A 20,923-nucleotide genomic window follows, 5' to 3' on the forward strand; every position below is an offset into this window, starting at 1 on the left:
ATGGTCTTTTCCAAGTGCATGGGTCCACGAGATTTCCACAACAAGCCATGAATGGCAATAAGAGAAAGACCGAGAGAAGGTACCTAAGAAATCATCCAGCCTAATCTTCTCGTGTTGCTCCTAAGGAAAGGAGATCCAGAGTTCCCCAAGAGCACACAGGGGGAGGACAAAGTCAGGTCTCAAGACTCAAGGCTTACTGACTCTCAGTCTTTTTCAATCCAACCTGAGCTCAGGTCACAGTTCTTACATAGACTGCCATATGTGAGCTTGAGGGGGTCCCTGTTACCTCATATTTTAAAAAAGGATATGACACTTTGCACCTGACTTTTGGGTCTGGATGTCTGGAATTTGGAAGGGCTCTTTTTGGGGGAGGGAAAGAACAAAAGAGAATCTTTAAATAGAATCACAGATTTCTGGAAAGGTCTTCAGGGACCCTAAATCACTCCCATTTTAAAGAGGAGAAAACTGAAGCCTGAAAAAGTGAATTACTTAACCAAGATCACACAGGGACAGAGTGGCAGAGGTGGTATCTGAACATGGGTCCAAGGTTCTACTTATGGTTCTCCACAGCCTTTCCTCAGACAGCTGAGCCCCATAGCCACCAGGAAACTGAGGAATGGCCCTGCAGAGAGAGCTCCATTCTCTCCTTACACAAATAAAAAAGACAAACTGGAGCAGAGACTGATCCGGGAAAATCATCCTGTCTTATCAGCTCCATCACATAAAGGGAACTCTTCTCAATCTCACTCTGCCCCAGGGCTGCCCCAGGAGGTGGGCTCCCCCTTCCCTGAGGGTCTTCACCCAGAGTTTGGAGCAGGGGTCCTTATTCAGCTCTCCCCGTGATCTCCAGCAGCTGAGGGAAGCCATTTCAAACCCATCACAGCCTGCTCATGGACCCAACAATGGCGGGCGGGGTTCAAAATGGAGGCCGACAATGGCTTCCCATCAGGGACTCCAGAGTGAACAACTGAGTTTCCAGCGGGAGGAGCAGACGTGGCACAGTGGATGAGCAACACCAATGGTGAAGAAGGAAACCTCCTCCGACCCCCAGCTGTGGCCATTCTATGGAAGAAGGGACAACTGCGCGGCGTCTCTTGGCGCAGTCTCTGGATTAGACCAATCTGAATGTGACTCGGGCTTAGAGAAGGAGCTCAGACAAGGGAGGCCCTGGGGGACAGCTAATCAGAGCATGAATCCCTCCCTGACAGTAGCAGCAGGAGGCCTTTCAGATTCCACTCAATCACCTGTGGTGACAGGGAACTCACTACTTCCCGATCCAGCCCAATTTGGTACAGCTCTGGCTGTTGGGGTGCTCCACCACAGGTTGGGCTGAAGCCGGCCTCCCTGGGCCTTCCCCCGTGGTCCAGGAAGCACCATCTTCGCTGGCGGCTTCTTCCCCAACTGGAAGAGTTTCTAATTCTCAGAGAGTGGCTGCTTGGGCTAAATCCTTCCCCACAGCCTCCTGGCATGTCAAGAGGCCTCCTCTTGTAGGGCTCTTGTAGGTCACAGGGAGAAAAGGGAACCTACCCCAAGAGAGGGGTCAGATTTTCCACCATCACACATCAGTTCCAGGTCTCCCCTGGCCAGGGGACCCCCCTCTCCTATTCCTCATTCAGAAATAAATCTGAAGACCCACAATTGGGGCAGCCTCCTCAAACCATGCTCACAGAAACCCACAAAGGGAATAGGGAGAAATTAAGTCTTTTAGCTCATGCCGACATGTCGCGGGCCATACGGGCTTGGTCAACAACAGATCGTGTCGGTTTTGATAGGATCACTAAATTGGCCAGTAAGGGAAATGCCGTAAAGACCATTTACTAAGATTTCAGTGGAGCTTTTGTTGTCCCCTCCCCTTTTTAATGATACAATTTTCTTTATTATTTGTTAATTTGTTACAGTCATTTTATTTATGTATTTGTTTTCTCCCCACTGAAAAGGCACGCAATCTGATCCCTCTCTTACATGTGAAACAATGGAACACATTTTTCTATATGAGCCATGTTCAAAAAAGCTTTCTGATGAGGCATTTCAGACTTTACTTGGGAAGAAGACAGAGAGAAAGGGATAGATGAGAATTTAAGTAGTGGATCCCGACCTGGTCAGATAGCTGGACTCCAAGAGCAGGCATTAATGGGTCAGGGTCGCTACGGAAGGAGGTGTCCGATGGAGTGCCCAAGGATGTGGCACCGGGTATTTCCCCAGTTTTATCAATGACTTGAACAAAGGCATCCAACTGATGAAGGGCAGCAAGCTGACCAATAGAGTGGATGGCAGAGTATGAGTCTCCAGACCCAACAGTGCAAAGCTCTGGGCGGAAGCTAAGAACTCAGCACTTAATAGGGATCAGTGTAAGGTCTTAAACTTGGACGCAAAAAATCCACTCCATAGAAAATGGAGTGGGTATGTGTGGGCAGCAACTGCTGTGGAAATGACGAGCCTCCAGAAGAAATGGGCTGCCGCCGAGCCTCACATTCAGACAGTATGGCAGCTAGATAATGCCCACGGGTTTGGTCTGGAGTCAGAAGACCTGAATTCAAATTCAGCCTCAGACACATAGTGCCTGTGTGACTTCAGGCAAGTCATTTCATCCTGTCTGCCTCAGTTTCCTCATCTATAAAATGAACTGAAGAAGGAAATGGCCAATCCCTCGCCCAGTATCTCTGTGGAAAAAACCCCAAATGGGCTCAACAGAGAGGCAGACATGACTGAAATGACAGAACAAAAACTTGGGGAAGAGGAAATCAATCAATTAAAAAAAGGATGTGTTAAGTGCCCACTATGTGCCAGGCCACGGGGATACAAGCACCACACACACACACACACACACACACACACACACACACACACGGCCCGGAGGTCTGCTGAGTGTAACATTCGACATGCCGCAGCTCAGCGACCCAGAAGCATCTCCTGGCAGACAGACACACAGTGTCCTGGGCAGCCCTGGGGGAGCGGCTCCACCCGGAGAAATCTCATCGCCCTCCCACACCATGACTCAAACAGCCCCCATTTCCTCAAGCAGCCTCCTAATTAAGCTCCCTGATGGATCCACTAACCAGTTTTTCCAATGCACAAAGGAAAAGTCTTTCATTCCAGACCGGAATACGAAATTCAGTAAGACTGGTCTGGACCAGATATGCAAGCGCTTAATTAGATCAGCCCAAACATAAGTAATACTTAGGATGGAAGGCTGAGATGATGCTCAGCTGTCCAAGCTGGAAATGATGGAGGGAACAGAACAAAAGGCCAGCGGGTCAGGCCAGGAGCGGAGCCCCTCCAGGAGGAACCCCCCAGGGAAGCCTGGGTTTGAGCCCTCCCTGAGCTGCCAAATACCTGCTACTGCGAGGGAGTCACACATGTCCCTTGTGTCCCTGACCCTTATCTTCTGTAAAAGAACACTCTCTGTTATGCTTGTAAACTCTGTCCCAGTAGGGCTGGCCTTGAGCCACTTGACAATAATCAGATTTTCTTTAAAATGGGGCAGAGGATGGAGGGATTTCCTTAAAAAAATTTCCAGTGGGTGAAGAACTCCCTATAGAACCAAGGGACCCTCTCAGTCTCGGCTGTCGCCTCTTTAAAAGGGAGCTAGCATCTCTCCCCCAAGGCTGTTATAAGTAGCAAATGAGTTAGCTCACGTAAAAGCTTTATAGAAATCCTAGTTATTATTACTGGCAATAACAACAATAATCAATCGAGACAGAGCTACTTAAGTCTCCTCCGATAACTCCCGGTTGTGTGGAGGGCATCAAGGTTCTGCCGCTATAGTCTAAGCTGGAGGTGGGCCATCTCCCATTGTGCTGGAAAAGAGCCTCATTGGAAGACTTTGATTTTACAGAGTCACTACAGAGACCGCCCTCCTTCGCCCAAAGCCAGGGCTTCCCTGAAAGTCAGCGCTGGGCAGGGGTCTGACATTCTCATTTTATAGAAAATAAAGACCCAGAGGGGAGATACATAAGAGGCACTCTAAAGAGTGAGCACCCAGGGCAAAGTGCCAGGGGTCTTCTCGATTCTGGGCCTATGAGACCCAGCCAGAGTGTAAGGCGGTGCCTCAAGCAGCAGCCTGTCCCAAGCCCAGCAAACCTCACAAAAACTCTTGTTGGCCACGCCCCAGACCCCGAGGACCAAGGCTGACCACAGCGGGGTCACGATGGTAGCTGAGTCAGCAAAGGACCGAGATCCGCCAGTGGAGAAAGTGCTCGCGCATCTCTGAGGACATCTGACACTGGCCAACGTCCTGTCTCTGGGGCAGCTGACAGGCTACCATCCAGCGCTGGAACGCTCTCTCCCTCCCCTTTATCTTCTGCTCCCCCCTCCCCCCCGCTAGCCTCAGCCCCCATCCCCCTTCTCCGAGGGCCTTCTGGCACTCCCGTATTTTCTTTGCATCTCTCCCATGAGCTCCTCCAGACTCTTTCCCTAGTAGCCCCAGCACAGATTGGGGAGCATCATTATGGCCTCTTTTTTGACAAAAGAGAATGTGAAGGGATCATAGAGGGATGGAATGTCTTTGGTCCCAAGTCTTCCCAAGCTAGACCTAGAACTCAGTCCAAGATGGTGCCAGGGATGGGGAGGAGGGAACACTATTTGTATAGTCTCTAGGAAACAAAAGTAGCCGGCTCTGTCTGAGTCCTTCCAGATTTCCACAATGGGAATGAATGATGGGGGATTTTATAAAAGAGGGATGATGAGGGAGTGTGCATCTTGTATTTTGGTCATCCTCCAAAAGCACAGGCTCCAGCACATAGTAGGGTCTTCAGAAAGGATTGCTCAATGGAGCTTGATGATTTCATCCAACCCATGAAACTTCATCTTTAGGGGAAGGGGATAGCCTTGAAGGGTGGTTCAGGGGACCCGAACCACAGAGGCATCCAGAGAGGGGACACAGAATTAATGTTCCAAAGAATAACAATGATAAACAGATCATTTCTGGAAGAGGGGAGACCCAGCTCCATCCCAGGTCCCCAATATAACTGCTGACCAAGTTACCAGTTAGGTAACTAACCTTTATTAAGCACCTCCTGTATTCTAGGTACTAGAGATAAAAAGGGGAAAATCCCATCCTTATTCTTAAGGAGCCCAGAGTCCATCAGGGACAACAACAAACAACTCCACAAACATGAAATGTAGACAAGGTAAACTGGAGACAATCGCCAGCCCAGCCTAGAAAGTTCACAGCAGCTCCTAAGCACCCCTGAAAAGTCCGTCAGGGTCGTAGTTTCTTAATTGTGAATGGAGATAAGGGAGAGGACCTAGAACTCCAAAATTTTAGGAACAAATGTAAAAATAATTTGTTTTGAATGTAACTGGGGAAAATATTAAATAAAAAAATAAAGAAAATTGAAAAAAAAAAGTCAGTAGTATTATTCTCAGTCTGGGCATATGAGTTGGGCCAGATCATGTTAGATCTCTGTCACAGGCAACTCTGAGAAAATGTTAGTTATTTGGAAGATGCTAACCTGCACAGGCAGAGGGACTTTCCTCACCTGGGAGTTCCTATTGCAGGAAAAATTCCAGGCCAGTCCCCTGTGTCTCAATCCTTGGCATCTTATGCTGCCGAAACTCAGACTGATGGACGTGTCACTATCCCACTACTCTTTTCCACTCTGTGGCTCCTGCCCCGGGGGGTGGGGGGGGGGGGAGAGCAAAAGCTTTTTGGAGATGCACGAAAACTCTGGGACGATTCAACAAGCATTTGCTAAGCACATTTACTGTGAGCCAGAGAGCAGCTAAGTGACACTAAAGTGGATAGAAGACGGGGCTTGGAGTCAGAAAGTCCTGAGTGCAAATCCAGCCGCAGACACTTCTGAGCTTTGGGAGCTCGGCCATGATGCTTCGCTCCTCTCAGCCCCTGGTTCCTGATCTGTAACAGCTAACAATTCTGACTTTACAATTTTACTGTTGCAGAGATGTAATGAGATACTATTTGTAAAGCGCTTTGCAAACCTTTCAAATGTTATAAAAAGGCTATCGTCTTCATCATCATCATCATCATCTTCATCATCATCATTGATGATCTACTGAATGCACATTTATTATGCACACACTAATGCAGTAAATGCCATCCAGGTACTGCGCCAGGCACCCATCAACAAAAGCCCAGAGTTTCCATTAAAACAGACCCACTCCATCCCAACACAGCCTGACCAACATTGATAAAGCACTCACTATGTGCCAGGCCCAGGGGACAGAATCAAATAGCCCCTGAGCTTAGCCCAGCCTGGAAAGCACAAGGGACGGGCAATGTGGCGTAGTATGATGAGAACTTACTGGTGGTAGAATCAGCCCCGGGTTCACAGATCAGCTCTGACCCAGTTGATCCCTTTCCGTTCTCTGCTATTTAAAGAGGCCAGAGACTCGTGTGCAGCCTCCCTCACTGACAGGCTTTGGGGAGGGCTCCACTGAACCTCCTGACCGACTGAGCTTCCATTCTGACCCCCCAAATCACAAGCATAGAAAATGAGAGCGTGTTGGGTCTTTTTTTAAGAGGTGGGGGGAGGGGAGAGGGGGTGGAGAATCAGGGACAGGAAAAGCAGGGGATCGAGTCAGCATCAGGGACCAAACTCTCAGCTCCAATACCGAAATAGAAAGTCCTAAAAATACCAGGGCCTGATTCACGTCCTATGTAAAAGTCCTGAGAGATTTCAGGGATGCGCCTGCCGGAAGCAGGCCAGGCAGGAGAAAAGAGCTGGGGAGGGGGAGGGGGAACAGGGCTGGAGGCAAACATCCCCCTCACTGGCCGATTCCTCCCGTCCCAGATCCTCAGGCTCCCGTTTACCCAGAACTGGCACGGACATCCAGGAGACCTGCCATCCGTCCCCATCCCACCTCATCCCGGGCTCCAAACTCTTTTGTTTGTCTGCTAAGAATGAGCAGAACGAGCCGCAGAGAGGTGACTAAAGCCCCGAGACACACGAATTCACAACACCCACCAGCGTCCCTCCTGCCAAGCTCAGCTTCAATGACAGGAAGCAAAATACGCTGGCCCGTGTCCTGAGGAAGGACTTCTGATGGCAGGAGAGACCCACCTTCCACTACTGACCAATAGCAGGGGGTCTCCCCTCCAGGGCTCTGAAGCAGCCCCCTGAGGCTGGGGCAGCCGAGGAGCTTCTCTTGGTCTCAGGTTCCTCATCTGTAGAATGAAACGCTCAAACTAAAAGCCCTCTGCAAGGCAATGGGGGCATGGCCAGAAGGCCCAGGTTCCAATCCTGCCTCTGACACTTCCTTCAACCTTAGGTTCCTTCTTCTCTAAAGTGGAATTAAGAACAGTGGCTTCCTGGCAGGGTCACTGTGACAATCACAAAAAGGAAGGTACCCAAGTCTCTTTAGCAACAAATGTTGATATCGTCACACTTTCAGAGTCCAACATCTGGGGAAATCAAGGATGCTCAGTCTTCCAGGCTGAGCTGAAAACAGCTGGTCCTCTAGCTACTGTCTAAGTCCGGGAAAGGTAACCTCGTCTCTCCCTGGGCCTTGCAGCCCCTAACACGGCTCCTCACCTCACTGAAACCTACGGTCCTTGTCTAGCCCTTTGTCTAGCACCTGGCACATAGTACGAGCTTAATAAATGCTTGCTAACCGATTGAACTTTGACATATAGGAATGTTTGTATTTTTAAAAAATTAAAATGTATAGTATCTTAACTATTTTCTGTAGGAGGTCAATGTTAAAATTCATTTCCTAAGTACTCATACATAAAATGGGAGAGGCCAAATCTTGGATTAAAAAATAGTCAATATACATTTATTAAATGTCTACTGTATGCCTGGCACTCTGCTAAGTATTGGAGGTTTTTTTTGTTTTTTTTAAGGCAAAACAAAGTTCCTGTCTTCAAGGAGCTTACAATTTAGTGGGGAGTTAGATTGGTAAAAAAAATTGTTACGAATAATCAATACCTAAGAAAACCAACTGTTTGGATTCACCCTTTTGGAGATGCTGAGGAGGCTGCCCAAACAGTGCCATGTTGGGACATAATCTTAGGGTTTGATGGTAGGAATAATGAGCGCCGCTTTGTGGTCCTGCCTCCCTGAGAGCCCTTTAGAACATTTTAGTGTTCAATGGGCTAATCCACAAGCTGTATTAAGTGCTACTAAGAGAGCAATTAGGGGATGCCATAGTGTGTGTGTGTATACACACATAAATATATATACATACACATATATATACCCACACATGTGACGGTTTAATTATAATTCACTATATATGTATTTAAATCATAGATTTAAATCATTAACTAAACTTAAAATATAAATTATTAAATATCTTATCTCTCTGACCTTCATACTGGACTGTGAGCTTCCCGAGGGCAAGGGCCCACATTCTATTCATCATTGTAAGTCTCCCTGCAGTCAGCTTGGGGCTCACCCCTTATCTTTAATGGACAGACAACAGAAGGAGTAAAGGGTGACATCAGAGCCAGAAGACCCCGGAATCATCATGATGGCCTCCCTGCCTGCCCTTGCCTGCTGAGGGCCAGTAGGCCCCTTTCTTTCGGAGCCAACTCCAATGCCACCTCCTCCCCTAAGTCTTCTCTGATTTCCCACCCCGTCTCCCTCTATGAAAACAAGCCCTTGGACCTCCGGCTTTCCACCTTCCTACTACCTGGCCAGGTCCCACTGGGCTTTGGGGCTATCTCAGAGTCCTTTATAAATGTTAACTGTTACCATGGAAGAGCCCCTCCCGCAAACTGCAAATTCCATGAGGGCAGGGACCGTGTCCCCAGGCAACAGCACAAAGCTCCACACTTGATAAGCCTTTACTAACCAATGGCCGGACCATCTCCCTTCATTCCATCAGCTGCCTCAGGAAAGGAAGTCTAGGGATTGGTAGAAGACAGCTCTCTGCCCACCTGAATATTTGCTTAATTAACTTTAATGAAGTGACTACCTGCCAGACACAGAGAAAACCAAATGAGCCATGAAATGACCCCTGTCCTCAAACAGCTTACACTTAGGAATGAAGCTTTATAATTGCATCATAGCTTCTGAAAAAAGGGCAAGAAGAGTTAGAGGGCAGAGAAGCCAGACAGGATATTTACTCATTTTACAAAGGGGGAAACTGAGGGACTTCCTGCAGGTCACATCCATAGGGATTTGGACCCAGGGCTCTGATTCCCATCCATCCCCTTCTTTCACTTACCATGGGGCTTCCCGATTTTATCCAAAGTAGGCCTGAAGCCCACCATCCTCCCTGAGTTCCAAAGTAAGAAATAATAATCAGCATTTGTTATGTGAGAGTGTCTTCTCTCTACTTCCTTCCTGCCAGAGAAAAGCTGAGAGAGAGACCTACATTTGGGCATGGCCAATGGAAGAATTTGTCTTTGTTTAATTCTATATATCTATTATAAGACTGTGGTTTTTCCTTTCTTTCTTTCTTTTTTTCAGGGAGAGAAAACAGGGGTTTTTTTTTTTTTGCTGGAAAAAAACTAAAATTCAATTTAAATAAAAATAAATTAAGTACTTTAGAGCAAACCATGATTTCCTTCTGATTGAAGAAGAGAGGATGGTATTATCAGGGTTTTTTAGACAGTATATTGGGAGATGATCCGGATGGCAAAGGGACTCAAGAGGATTGAAGGAAGTGAGTACACTGAAGATTAGCCCCCAGAGCAGAACAAGGAATAACTGAGGGAGAAGGTCTACAACTGACCTCAAATTAATTACTAACAATCTGAGCTATTCAACAATAAATGAGCCCAAGAAATCAGACAGAAACAGGAGTTTAACAGACAGCCAAATATTCTCAGTAGTAGCGTAAGAGAAACCAAAGTCACCACGCTTTCACTGGGGATTGGCTGTAAAAATCAAGCACGCTGAAGATCTAATGGCCTGGGCCAGACTGGGTTCTGTGCCCCAGAGGCTTAAGGGCTCACTGAGGGCCGGGACTCGGCACATAGTAAGTTTAAAGATGCTAGATGACCAACCGAGGCAGAATTCCAGTCCAAATCCTCCTGACTCCGGGTCCAGAACTTCCAGCAGACAAACATTCAGACCAAATTACTGTCAGGAACTTGTTCTTAAACAGGAAAGACACTAGGGTATAAATTTATAAAAATGCTGAACTTTCTCCTTCACAGGCACAGAATGTCTTTTTCTTCCTAATGTTATTAAAAATGGCCTTCAGAAAAGGACCCACATGTACAAAAATATTTATAGCAGCTCTTTTAATGGTAGCAAAGAACTGGAAACTGAAGGGATGTCCATCAATGGGGGAATGGTCGAACAAGTTGTTGTATGTGATCGCAATGGAATATGATCGTGCTTTAAGAAATGATGAGCAGGATGCTCAGAAAAACATGGAAAGACTTACGTAAACTGATGCAAAGTGAAGTGAGCAGAAACAGGAGATTGTTGTACCCAGTCACAGCAATAGTGGGTGAGCCACGATGAACAACTTTGCTATTTTCAGCAAGACAATGATCCAAGACAACTGGGTAGGACTTATGAGGAAAGGTACTATCTGTCCACAGAGAAAGAATGGTAGCGCTTGAATATAGATCAATGATACCTTTTCTTTATCTTTTCTTGGGGCTTTTTTGTCTGTTTCATTTCACAGAATGACTTACATAAAAATGTTTTGCATGATGACACATTGTACACCTGTGCCAAATCACTTGCTTTCTCTATGACAGGAAAGGAGAGAGAGGGATTTGGAACTCGAAATTTGAAAAACAAAAGAATGTTAAAATTGTTTTTACATGCAATTGGGAAAAATATCAAAATAAAATTTAAAAAAATCAAGATAGCTGCTGGAAAAACAATGGTCCCAGGAGCATACTTTTAAATGTCACAAGCACTTTCTTCACACGCATCCTCTCACCTGTGAGGAAGGTACAGCATCTCTCTCTCTCCATCCCACAAGGGAGAACAGATAAAAGAAAAAGATGCAGCTTCCCAGGTCAGAGAAAACTTCAAGTCTGCACCTTCTAGAAGCATATACTTGTCCATATACTTTGTTCTGAGGAGTCACAAGACACAGCTACGGTCCCAACAGTAAGACACCTGGTGGGGCCTTCTCAGTGCTTCAGTGTTCCCAAGATGAAAGAAGGAAGCCATATTTTGGATCACATATTTAAAGCTTAGCTGTCAACATCCCTTAGCACACCCCCAAACTGAGACCTGGAGAGGGGGAGGAGCTTGTCCAAATTCATGTAACCAAAGTGTTAGAGACAAGCTTCGAATGCAGGTCCTAACTCCAAGCCCAGGACTCCTGCCACCCTGCTTCAGGATGAATATGGCTATTTTTGAGTCTCTTTTCTCTTCATGTACAATTAAATATAGCTGAGTTTAAAGTGATATTGGAAAAAACAGGATATGGATGGCCAGGGATTCAAATCTCACTCTAGAAAATAAGTGAGTAATGTGTAAGAAGAGACCAAGCAAAGGAGGATGTGTATTGAGCACGGTAAGTCTACAGACCTACGCCATGAGATTCCCAGACTCACAGGCTCAAAGACCCTTGGGAAAGAGCATGGATCCATGAGAGCTCCATATTGAATGTTCAATGAATGTCATGAGCAGGCAGTGCTGGGGGGCAGCTGCAGCCTGTCCCACAGCTAGCCCAGAGAAATGGTAAACACGGACTACGACTCTGCCAATCACAGGAACCGAGAGTGGTGGATGGATCTGATGCACCCGTGTTACAGGGGAGTAAGTCAAGGGCCTTCCCAAGGCGACATGTGAAGGGTCAGGGCCAGGATTCAAGCTCAGGACCTGTGACCCCAAGTTTAGCCATCTTGCCTCTGTATCATATCAAGAGTCACCTGGGGCCTAAAGAAGATCAGGAAGCCCTCGTTCACTAGGAGGGTTGGTGATGGAAGGACCCAAGACCTCTACAGAGCCTTTTGTGGTTTCTTGGAGCCCCACAAGATCGGGGTTCACAGAATCAGGGGATACAGGGAGCACTTGGTGTCTGGGCCACCATCTCCCTTGGCCCCAGCCTGTACCTGCTGCACTACAGACTTAGGCTCCCGCTGGCGAGTGTAGAATTTTCTGCCAAAAGGCTCCCTCCCCTTAAAGGTCCCCCTCCCTTTACCCACTTCAGCCCACCCTGGCCTGATCCCCCTGCCCCATCTTACCCTCTCTCCCTGACTTTTGAGGGAAGCCAATTAAACTCAAACCACTGGGTGGGAGGACGGAATACGCAGCTTCGATGGAATGGTACAGCAGGGACCAGTTTCACCGTTAATTTAAAATGCTAGAATTAATTAGGTAGTGTAAATGAAGAATTTAATAAGCACACTTTACAACTGCTTTTATTAAACATCGCAACCAAATGAGGGCAAACATCTCTGGTCTCCCTATATTTCCCTGTCTTGTTCCCACCAGTTCTCAGCAAATAAAATTCTCCACCCACCCCACCCCCCTTAAGTTTTAAAAAAAAGCCTACATAATTATAACTTTATGCTTGAATTATATTTCCTCTTTCAACCTGTTAGTTTCCTCTTTAAGCTCAGATGTTCCTGCATATCTCTGCTTGTGCTGGGAAAACAGCTCAATGGAACCAAAGTTGACAATTTGGGTTTTGTATACCAAATTAAAGGCTGTCTTGGAAGCTGTCACTGCCATTCAGATCCCCCCCAATGCAGTGCCAAATTAGCGCGCTCGCAACATGGGGCTCTGGAAAACAAGGAGCACCAGCACGAAAGGCGTTCCATCGGGCTCCAGAGGGGACCAAGGGATGCTGGGAAGGGGATTCCTAATGTCCACCCAGTGACCAGCAGGTGGGGGCGCGGGCGGATCCTGAGGGAAGAAGGGAAGACTCCCTAATAAATAATGACTTCTGGAGAAGAATGAGAGAAAAAGTCAATATTCCTTAACTTGGATTGGTTCAGGATCTAGATCCACCCTCAAGGCTCTAGAGAAGTGGAGGACATCACTGGTAAGGTTTTTTTTTTTTAAATCATTAATAAATGCTGTATATGTGCACTGAAGTATGTGGCACTCTGAGGAGCGGCCTGAGCTGAAAGTCACCCGCCAAGCTGAAAAGGTTTGGGAACAGACCAAGCGGGCGCTGACTCCAGGACAGAATGTAAGCTCCTGGCAGGCAGGCAGGTGCCATTTGTTTTCCCTCTCTTTATTCCCAGAGATCAGCATATTGCTTGGTACAGAGCAGGGGCTTAATAAATGCGTGTGAAATGAATGAATGTCATCCCCCCAAGTGGGAGTGAAATGAATTCTTCAGTCGCAGCCAACTTGGGAAAACTCTCTTGGAAACCACAAGGGAGCTCAGATGTGTTTATGGAAGCTCAGTGAACTTAGATTATGCACTCACTGCGTACCACACATTATATTAAGTACTGGGACACAAGGAAAGCTGTCACACATAGTATCACCTTCAAGGGGCGCACAGTATAAGGAGCCAGAGTCCTCAAGAATGGAAATGAGACTATCCCAGTGGAGGATTTTATAAACTGAGCAACTCTCCTCTCTCTCTCTCTTTTCTGTCTTTCTCCTGACTCTGTTTCTGTCTCTTTCTCTCTTCTCTCCCTCCCTCTCTCTTTTGTTTTCGCTTCTCTTCTCCCTTCTCACTCTGCCTCTGTTTCTCTGTCTCTCTCTTGTCCCTCTTCTCTTCTCTTCTCTTCTCCTCTCCTCTCCTCTCCTCTCCTCTCCTCTCCTCTCCTCTCCTCTCCTCTCCTCTCCTCTCCTCTCTCTCTCCCTCCCCCTATTCTTCTTTCTCTCCCTTTGCCCCTCCCTCCCTCCTTTCTGCTTCTATCTCTTTCTCTTTCTCTCCTCCTCCCTCTCTCCAAACAAGATGGCTCAGGAAGAACCCCTGACTCAAGGGTACCAAGCTCTGACTTGGTTCCGAGTGCTAACTACAATTCTGCCATCCCGAGCCCCCTCATTTGAATTTGACCCAATGCTCCCTGCTCCCCTCAAGATTTCTCTGGGACAACCATCCAGCCAACTGGGCCCCTGGGTTGACAAGGTGACACACAATATGTGCCCAAAGGCACCAGTCTGGGGAGGAGAGTGTGGCCGGTCACGGACTGCTCCCCGGGCAGGACCAGGACTCTCTGCTGTGGAGACGCCACCATCCAGAACCTTGTCAGGGGGTCACTTCCTGATCCCAGCAGTCGGACCCCAGGGTGAGTGAGGACGGCAGAAGAGGAGCTTCACAGGCAAAAAGAAGGAAAGTTCAGATTTGGTCCTAGAGGCAGGAGGGACCCCAGGGCTTTCTGAGGGGAGGGAGTGACCAAGTCCGGCCTGCCTTTGGACAGGAGGCAAGAAGACTAGCCAGAAAGTGGCAGTCCGTGAAGGGCCACAAAGGCCGAGGGACACTGAATTAGAGCAGAATTGAGAGAGAGAGAGAGAAGATAAGGAAACGAATGAATGAATGAATGAATATTTTTCCCAAGAGATAGCAGAAATAAATTGCTAGATTGGGCAATTAATTGGCTGACTTGAATGAATGAGAAGGAGGGAGAAGAGGAGCCCAGAGATGGAGCTGGAGGACGGTGCTGTCCCTGACTCCAATAGGAAATCTGGAAGCGGGGGAGGGTGAGCTCTGTTTTGGGCTGCTTGGGTTTGAGGTGCCCATGGGCATCCAGGTAGGGATCAGCTGGTGATGAGTGACCAAAAGAGCATAAGTGATGTTGCCAGGCATCTGGGCTACCTGGAGACCATTCATCAGGGAGTAAATCTGATTCTAGAGGGAGAGGACCTGGTTCAAACCTCACCTTTGTCAATTATTCCTTGTATGACCTCAACTCAATCATTTGTGCGACCCCCATCCCAGCAACAAGCATCTATTTTCTATACACTTACGGAAGACAGAGAGAAATACAAATGAAGTCATCCCTGCCCCCAAAGGGCTGACACTCTGTCAAAGTTGCCCATCTCAGTGTGGACAAAATACAGGGATAGGAATTGAGCCTGTGAATTCACCGATATGGGCAACTCCCAGATCACGGTGCCTTTTCTCCCACTGTGGAGAATCACTTTCTCTGGGACTTTAGATCACAGAACCCGGGTCAGGAAACCACAGCCCAGGGGCAGATCCAGCAGGCTTGGATCCTGTGCAGCCCATGAACTGAGAGCAGCTCATGTGTTTCTAGAAATAATAAAATGGTATTTGAAAACATAAAAGCCATTCTTAGCTCACTGACACTCAGAGAGCTTAGGTGACTTAGGATCAAGAGACTGGCTCTTGTGGTTGTCCCCTACGTAGGACGCTCCCATCCTTGCACAGCAGAAGAGGAGCTTCATAAGCAAAAAGAAGGAAAGTTCAGATTTGGTCCTAGAGGCAGGAGGGGCCCCAGGGCTTTCTGAGGGGAGGGAGTGACCAAGTCCGGCCTGCCTTTGGACAGGAGGCTCCTGCCCGCAAGATGCCACTCCAGTCGAAGCATCTGGACCCCGGAGTGGAATCTTGAAGGAGACAACACGACCAGGCACTTGGTCTATGAAATGGCAATAAGATGGTTCCCTACTCCTTATTGAGGAACTCTGTAAACTTTAAAGTATTCTATGACAACAATTATGTCATTATTAATAACAAATAATTAAATAAAAATGAACAATTATGATATTATTATTAGCCCTTGATGCCCATATCAGAGCAGGGCACCCAGAACCAGCACAATGCAGATATATGGGGAAGGGGTCCTTCCTTGGGGAGCAGAGGAAGGCTGAGCGGCCATCCGCCAGAGCGTTCCCTAAAGGGTCTCCCCATGCCAATGTCTGGGGGGTGAGGAGGGTGGAGAAGGCTGAGAGCAGAGCAATGAAGAATGATGACGCTTGTGATTCCCAACGTACCTGTGATCTTGTCCCGCACAAGCTTGCAGGACTCGATCTCCCCAATGCTGCCGAAGAGGCTCCGGAACTCCTCCTGGGTCATGTTCTGGGGCAAGTAGTTGACGATGAGGTTGGTCTTGCTGTCATCGGTGGTGGCCCCGGTCTGCATGGGCGAAGGGCAGTTTCGACTATTGCTGGATGGTCCGTTGGTTGTGTTGGATGTAGGGCCATTTGATACCTGAGGCTCCATGGTGCTAATTATCTAAAAAAAGGTAAAAAAAATTAGCCTGTCACCTTTCAAAAGCCTCCTGGCACTGCTCTTCTAGGAGCTTTTATCTGTTTATTTCATAAGGAGAAAACACACAATCACAAATCAATCCACCAATAAGCATTTGTCAGGTGCCTCTTCTATACCTGGGCAGGTGCATGTGCCCATGTAGATCACACACATACACACAACACACACACACACACACATACACGCATGCACGCCAAGCTGGAATTATTTTTCTTGTTTGAACCATAACATTCAATTCCATGTGTTCTTTTCAGGTCTGTCTGGAGACTCAGAAGAGAGAAGAGAAAGAGAAATGCAAGGGGAAGATCTCGTTATTCTGTTAATGAAAAGCTAATTCCTGTTTTCATTACACAATCACTTGCAGAAATGTACACTTAAGCTATACCAAATTATAATTAAAACATAAATTAATAACCATGATTAAAATTATAGTTCTGTTAAAACTGAGAGGGGAACATACACACACATACACACACACACACGCACGCACGCTTGGGTCAACCAGATCAGACGTGGTACCTGCTCGTTAGATATTTCAACAAGAAAGATGGGAGAAAGTCAACAGACGCCATTTTGTATGGGACCATTTGAGAATCAGAGCCCTCCTCAGAAGTCCCACTCCCAAAATCATAATAGAAGAGATGAGGGGAGCAGCAAACGATTTCTCTACTAATTTTTGTGCCCACAAGACAATGAGATTGTATGAACTACTGACACTATCATCATTATCATTCCATTCTTTCCATATCTCAATGTTTTTTCCTGATGGAAAGGATGCTAGGGATAGTACCTTTCCTATTACTCTTTTCAATTTAGTTATTTCTGGATTGTATCACTATGAATGAATGAAACATCGTTTATTAAACACCTACTATATACAAAACAAGTAAAAAAAAATAGAAAAGTCAGACAGTCTCTGGGAGACAAGACAAATGAGGGGCTTCAGTGGCAAGTCAGCTAGAAAGGTCTGCTGGTCTTTAGGGTACAGCAACCCAGAAAGACTGGCATGCCTTCTCTTAGTCATTTCCACTGATGAAATCATATCTGCTTCTGATGTGATATTCACTGTTATCGTCATTAATATTTCCTTTACTCAAGAGTCCTGCAAATCAAAAAATCCTGTTACCAACGACCCTGTAAGATCCAAGAGAGCAGGGATCCGCAGTTTTCCAAATAAGGAAACTGAAGTTCAGGGAGAAAGCCCATGGCTAGAAGACTACAACACCATCAAAGAAAAAAATTCTCTCCTGGTCTCATTGTGGGACAGGTCAGTCCTCATCCTCAGCACGGACTTGAACAGAACTCCAAGTTACTTGGAATGACTGTGAATGGTGGTCACAGTGTGAAGAGAGCCAGTGGAAACCTCCCAGAGCATCCTATTGACCTCCCCCTTCCTCCTGTTAATAATAATAATGGTGGTGATGATAGTAATGATGTGAGAAACATGAGATAATAACAATAATTCACCCCGGTGCAGCAGTGTGGAGTTGACAAAGCCCCCGGGGAGGCAGGCCATGCAAACGGGCTCAAAATTATACTAATCTTTCAGAGGAAGAAACAGACATTCAGAGGGGGCTAGTCACTTCCCCAAGGTCACACAGCTAGCTACCGCAAAGCCAGGGTACATACTGGATCCCAATGCAGAGTTCTTCCTATTCTAAATGGATTCAATGGAATTCAAAGCCAAGCAGCATTTTTAAAAATAGTGTAAATCTAAAATAAAAACATCTAAATCTCCACCATCCCTCTAAATAAGGCTTGACTCTACCTCACACATGGGCCCACACTCCTGAAGTGCTTTTGACTTGGAGGGTTTCTCAAATGTAGTATTTTGTTGCCGTTGTTGGGAAGGGTAAACACCTCAGTCTCCTCTATTTCCAGTCAAAAGGCACTTCTAAATGCTAGGATCTGATGTCGATCTTCCTCCCCACTATTTTTCGCTATTAAAACTGTAGTCTCTCCAGAGGCTGGAGAGCAGACTACCCCACCCCCCAGGAATGAAAAGCCAAGGGTGGGGCTCCACTTGGCGGGGTGTGAGCACAAAGATCTAATTAACCCAGGGGTGACAGCACCTAACAAAGGCAGTGGTCCTTTTCCACCTCCAGCGACGCTCGGGACGGACAAATGTATACCTAGGAAGGGGCTCTCAGATTGAAGGGGAGGGGACCGGGGTCCTGATTCCCTTGAGTTCATTTAAAGGACTCTCCTGCAGTTGCCCAGGGATGAGGGGACCTACACGGCTCCATCTGCTGACCGCACTCATCAGGGAGACCCTTTTATCAGAATGTCTAGGCCAGGGATCCAAATCTCCTGCTTCCTGAAAACAGCTCTTCAAGGCTTCTCAAGACCTCAAGGGGATAGTCCCCTTCTGGAAGGGACCACAGGGGCCATCTAGGCCGATCAGGGACCTGGTGCCTCTGCAAGTAAGGGAGATGAAGGTGCAATTGACCTTCAGGAGGAAGCGTGCTTTGAACTGCCCTTGCCTAGATGATCCCTTACATAGACAGAGCCCCGGTGGTCACAAGCTAGTTACCTCCCCTCTGTGGTCACAGACAGCTAGCTTCCCTGATGTCGGCAGTCTTGGCAAATGTGCTGCTGGTCACAAGGAGCGGCTGGCTAAGCAGTGAAAATCCTCCTCTGACACCGGGAAAACAACACAAACCATATGCCCGGCCTGTCAGTGGTACACCTGGAGAGTCACCTTCACGGGTCATGCTGTTCAGTCTCGACTTCATCTGATACCCTTCGCCTGGGGACCCGTGGCCCAAGATGTCCGGAAAGACGGCCGAGATGGAAGGTCCACGATGGCCACAGGACAGAGAAGGGCACTGAGGGACAGTGGGAAGAGCTCAAGCTAGGGAGTCAGAGGACCCAAGTTCAAATCTCACCTCAGATTCTTCCCCCATCACTTCTCTGGCTTGTTTCCATATCTATAAAACCAAGGAATTGGGCTCTATGGCTTCTAAGTTACCTTCTCTCTCTTCTATGATCAGGGGAAATGCAAGAAAACCCAAAATAGCACATTCTTCCCTCAAAAAAAATGCATCACAGTAAACACAAAGACAGATACACACAGGGCTCCTGAATCTGCAATTCCGGGCAAGGCATTTCCCTTTTCCAGGCCTCAGTTTCCTTCTTGGCAAAATAAAAGGGTTGGATGAGGTGGCCTTTGAAGTCCCTTCCAATCTGAGAGACCTCGCGTTTCATATATGAGGAATAAGGCAGAGAAAAGGCAGGGAGAGCCATGTCTGGGACCTCCAGGGCCTGCCAAGTGAGGCCTAATGTGCTGTCCTAGGCCATCAGGCTCTTGTTAGCTTGTGGTTCACACAACTACTTACTATCCATCTGACCTTGGGCATCTCAGTTGGTATCTCAGGGCGGTACCTGATCCCTCCTCTGTCACTTTAAGAAACTGGTCCCTTCCATTCTTGTTCTAAGTTCTACGATCACAGTGCTTGCTACACCATGGTAGGCACTTAAGAACTACTAGGTGACTGACTATTGGACTGATTGATCCTAGGTTCGATTGCCTATTTCTCTCACATAGATAGATGCACATTTTGTTGTTAAGTGCCAGTCATAAATGCTCCTACTCCCAGCCTTGTTAGATTCCGGGTAATCATGCTAATCAGAGGCCGACGCTGCTTTCTGGCTGGCAGTTCTAAAAAAATTAACTGTACACTGAATCCTAAACATGGAGTCTCTACCCCATGTGATACCCACTGTATCACAGCATCTCTGTACTAAAAGGGACATCAGAGGCTGCCTTGTGCTACCTCTAAATAACATGTATAATCCCTCCACCTCTCCCCAAAATGAGAATATAAGCTCTCTGAGAGTTTTAAGAACCATTTCTGTTTGTTCTCTGCCATCACATGCCAGGTTCGGCTAGTGCGGAGTAGCACTGAATTGATACTTGTTGATTGACTGAATGATCTCTCCTACCCTACCCAGTACTTACTTTTAATAACAGCCAGCATTTCTATCAGGCTTTCAGGTTTATAAAAACACATAACAATTGGTATCTCACCTAATTCTCCCTTTCTTTCCAATCTTACAGAGTCAAGAAAAATCTCCCGAGGGAAGGAAAACAAGTAGAAAGTCAGCGTGGGGAGAGGAGACATATGACAACATCTCGATCTGTCTGGCCCTCCAAGGAGCTGGGGCTCAGCTGCCTCCATCGCTGGCTTCTTCGATGTGAAGTCTATGCTCCCCGAGGTCCGTCAGAGGTAGCTCCGAGTCAAGGGGCAAAGGAAGGGCACAGACATCAAGGAAAAGATGCGAGCAGGGCCTCCTCCCCTTACCTTCAGCTCCCTGTGTCTCCCCGGTGTTGCCAGAAAAGCCAGGGCTGGTTTTCAGCTCCTGTCTGCTCGTCTGCCCTTGAGACAAGGTCATTGGGGAAGAGGAGAAAAGGAAGAGTTCTGGAGCCTGAAGCCAGGTGGAGAGGTGACCCTGGGCTTCAGAAGACACATATGGCATATGGCTATGACCACAGAAAGTTTTTTTTTTTTAATTTTGGGTGATAAAAGAAGCTTTTTCCTCTTTCAGACATCTGTCTCCAGCTTTTTGTCAATATCTTCCATTTACTGCATGCCCTGCTTTCCGGAGCTAATACTCAGCAACGCCTGATAACATATTCACGTGCGTGCTTCCAAACATCCAGAGGCACCTACATGTATGTGTGTGTATATATGCATACACATATACATATCTTTATCATTTTAATAAACTCAAAACAGAACGAATCCATATTCAGTACGGCAGGGCTGAGCATACTTTCAAGTGCTATCAAACACAGTAATCTTGACTCTCAAAATTCCTCTTTCTTCACCTCCGGCTTTCTTTCTTCTGTATCCCTCCAAACAGCTACTAAAAGTTTTCTGATTTAATTTACCAAAGG

At 47.1% G+C, this 20,923-nt stretch overlaps 1 protein-coding gene across 8 annotated transcripts in view; it reads right to left on the minus strand.

Annotated features, from left to right (window-relative positions):
* The window catches only part of ELAVL4 (ELAV like RNA binding protein 4), a 138,003-nt gene that overhangs the window by 45,572 nt on the left and 71,508 nt on the right, over positions 1 to 20,923 (minus strand). For 7 of the 8 annotated variants that reach the window (XM_051999728.1, XM_051999725.1, XM_051999724.1 and 4 more), the window contains exon 2: positions 15,747 to 15,987. In XM_051999728.1, coding sequence (XP_051855688.1) covers positions 15,747 to 15,987 — 241 coding nt within the window. Of the gene's footprint in view, positions 1 to 8,270; positions 8,341 to 15,746; positions 15,988 to 20,923 lie in introns of those variants that run through there. The other variant, XM_051999730.1, reaches the window with a different exon arrangement.

Source organism: Antechinus flavipes, chromosome 4, assembly GCF_016432865.1.
Source record: "Antechinus flavipes isolate AdamAnt ecotype Samford, QLD, Australia chromosome 4, AdamAnt_v2, whole genome shotgun sequence".
Classification (NCBI taxonomy): Eukaryota; Metazoa; Chordata; class Mammalia; order Dasyuromorphia; family Dasyuridae; genus Antechinus; species Antechinus flavipes.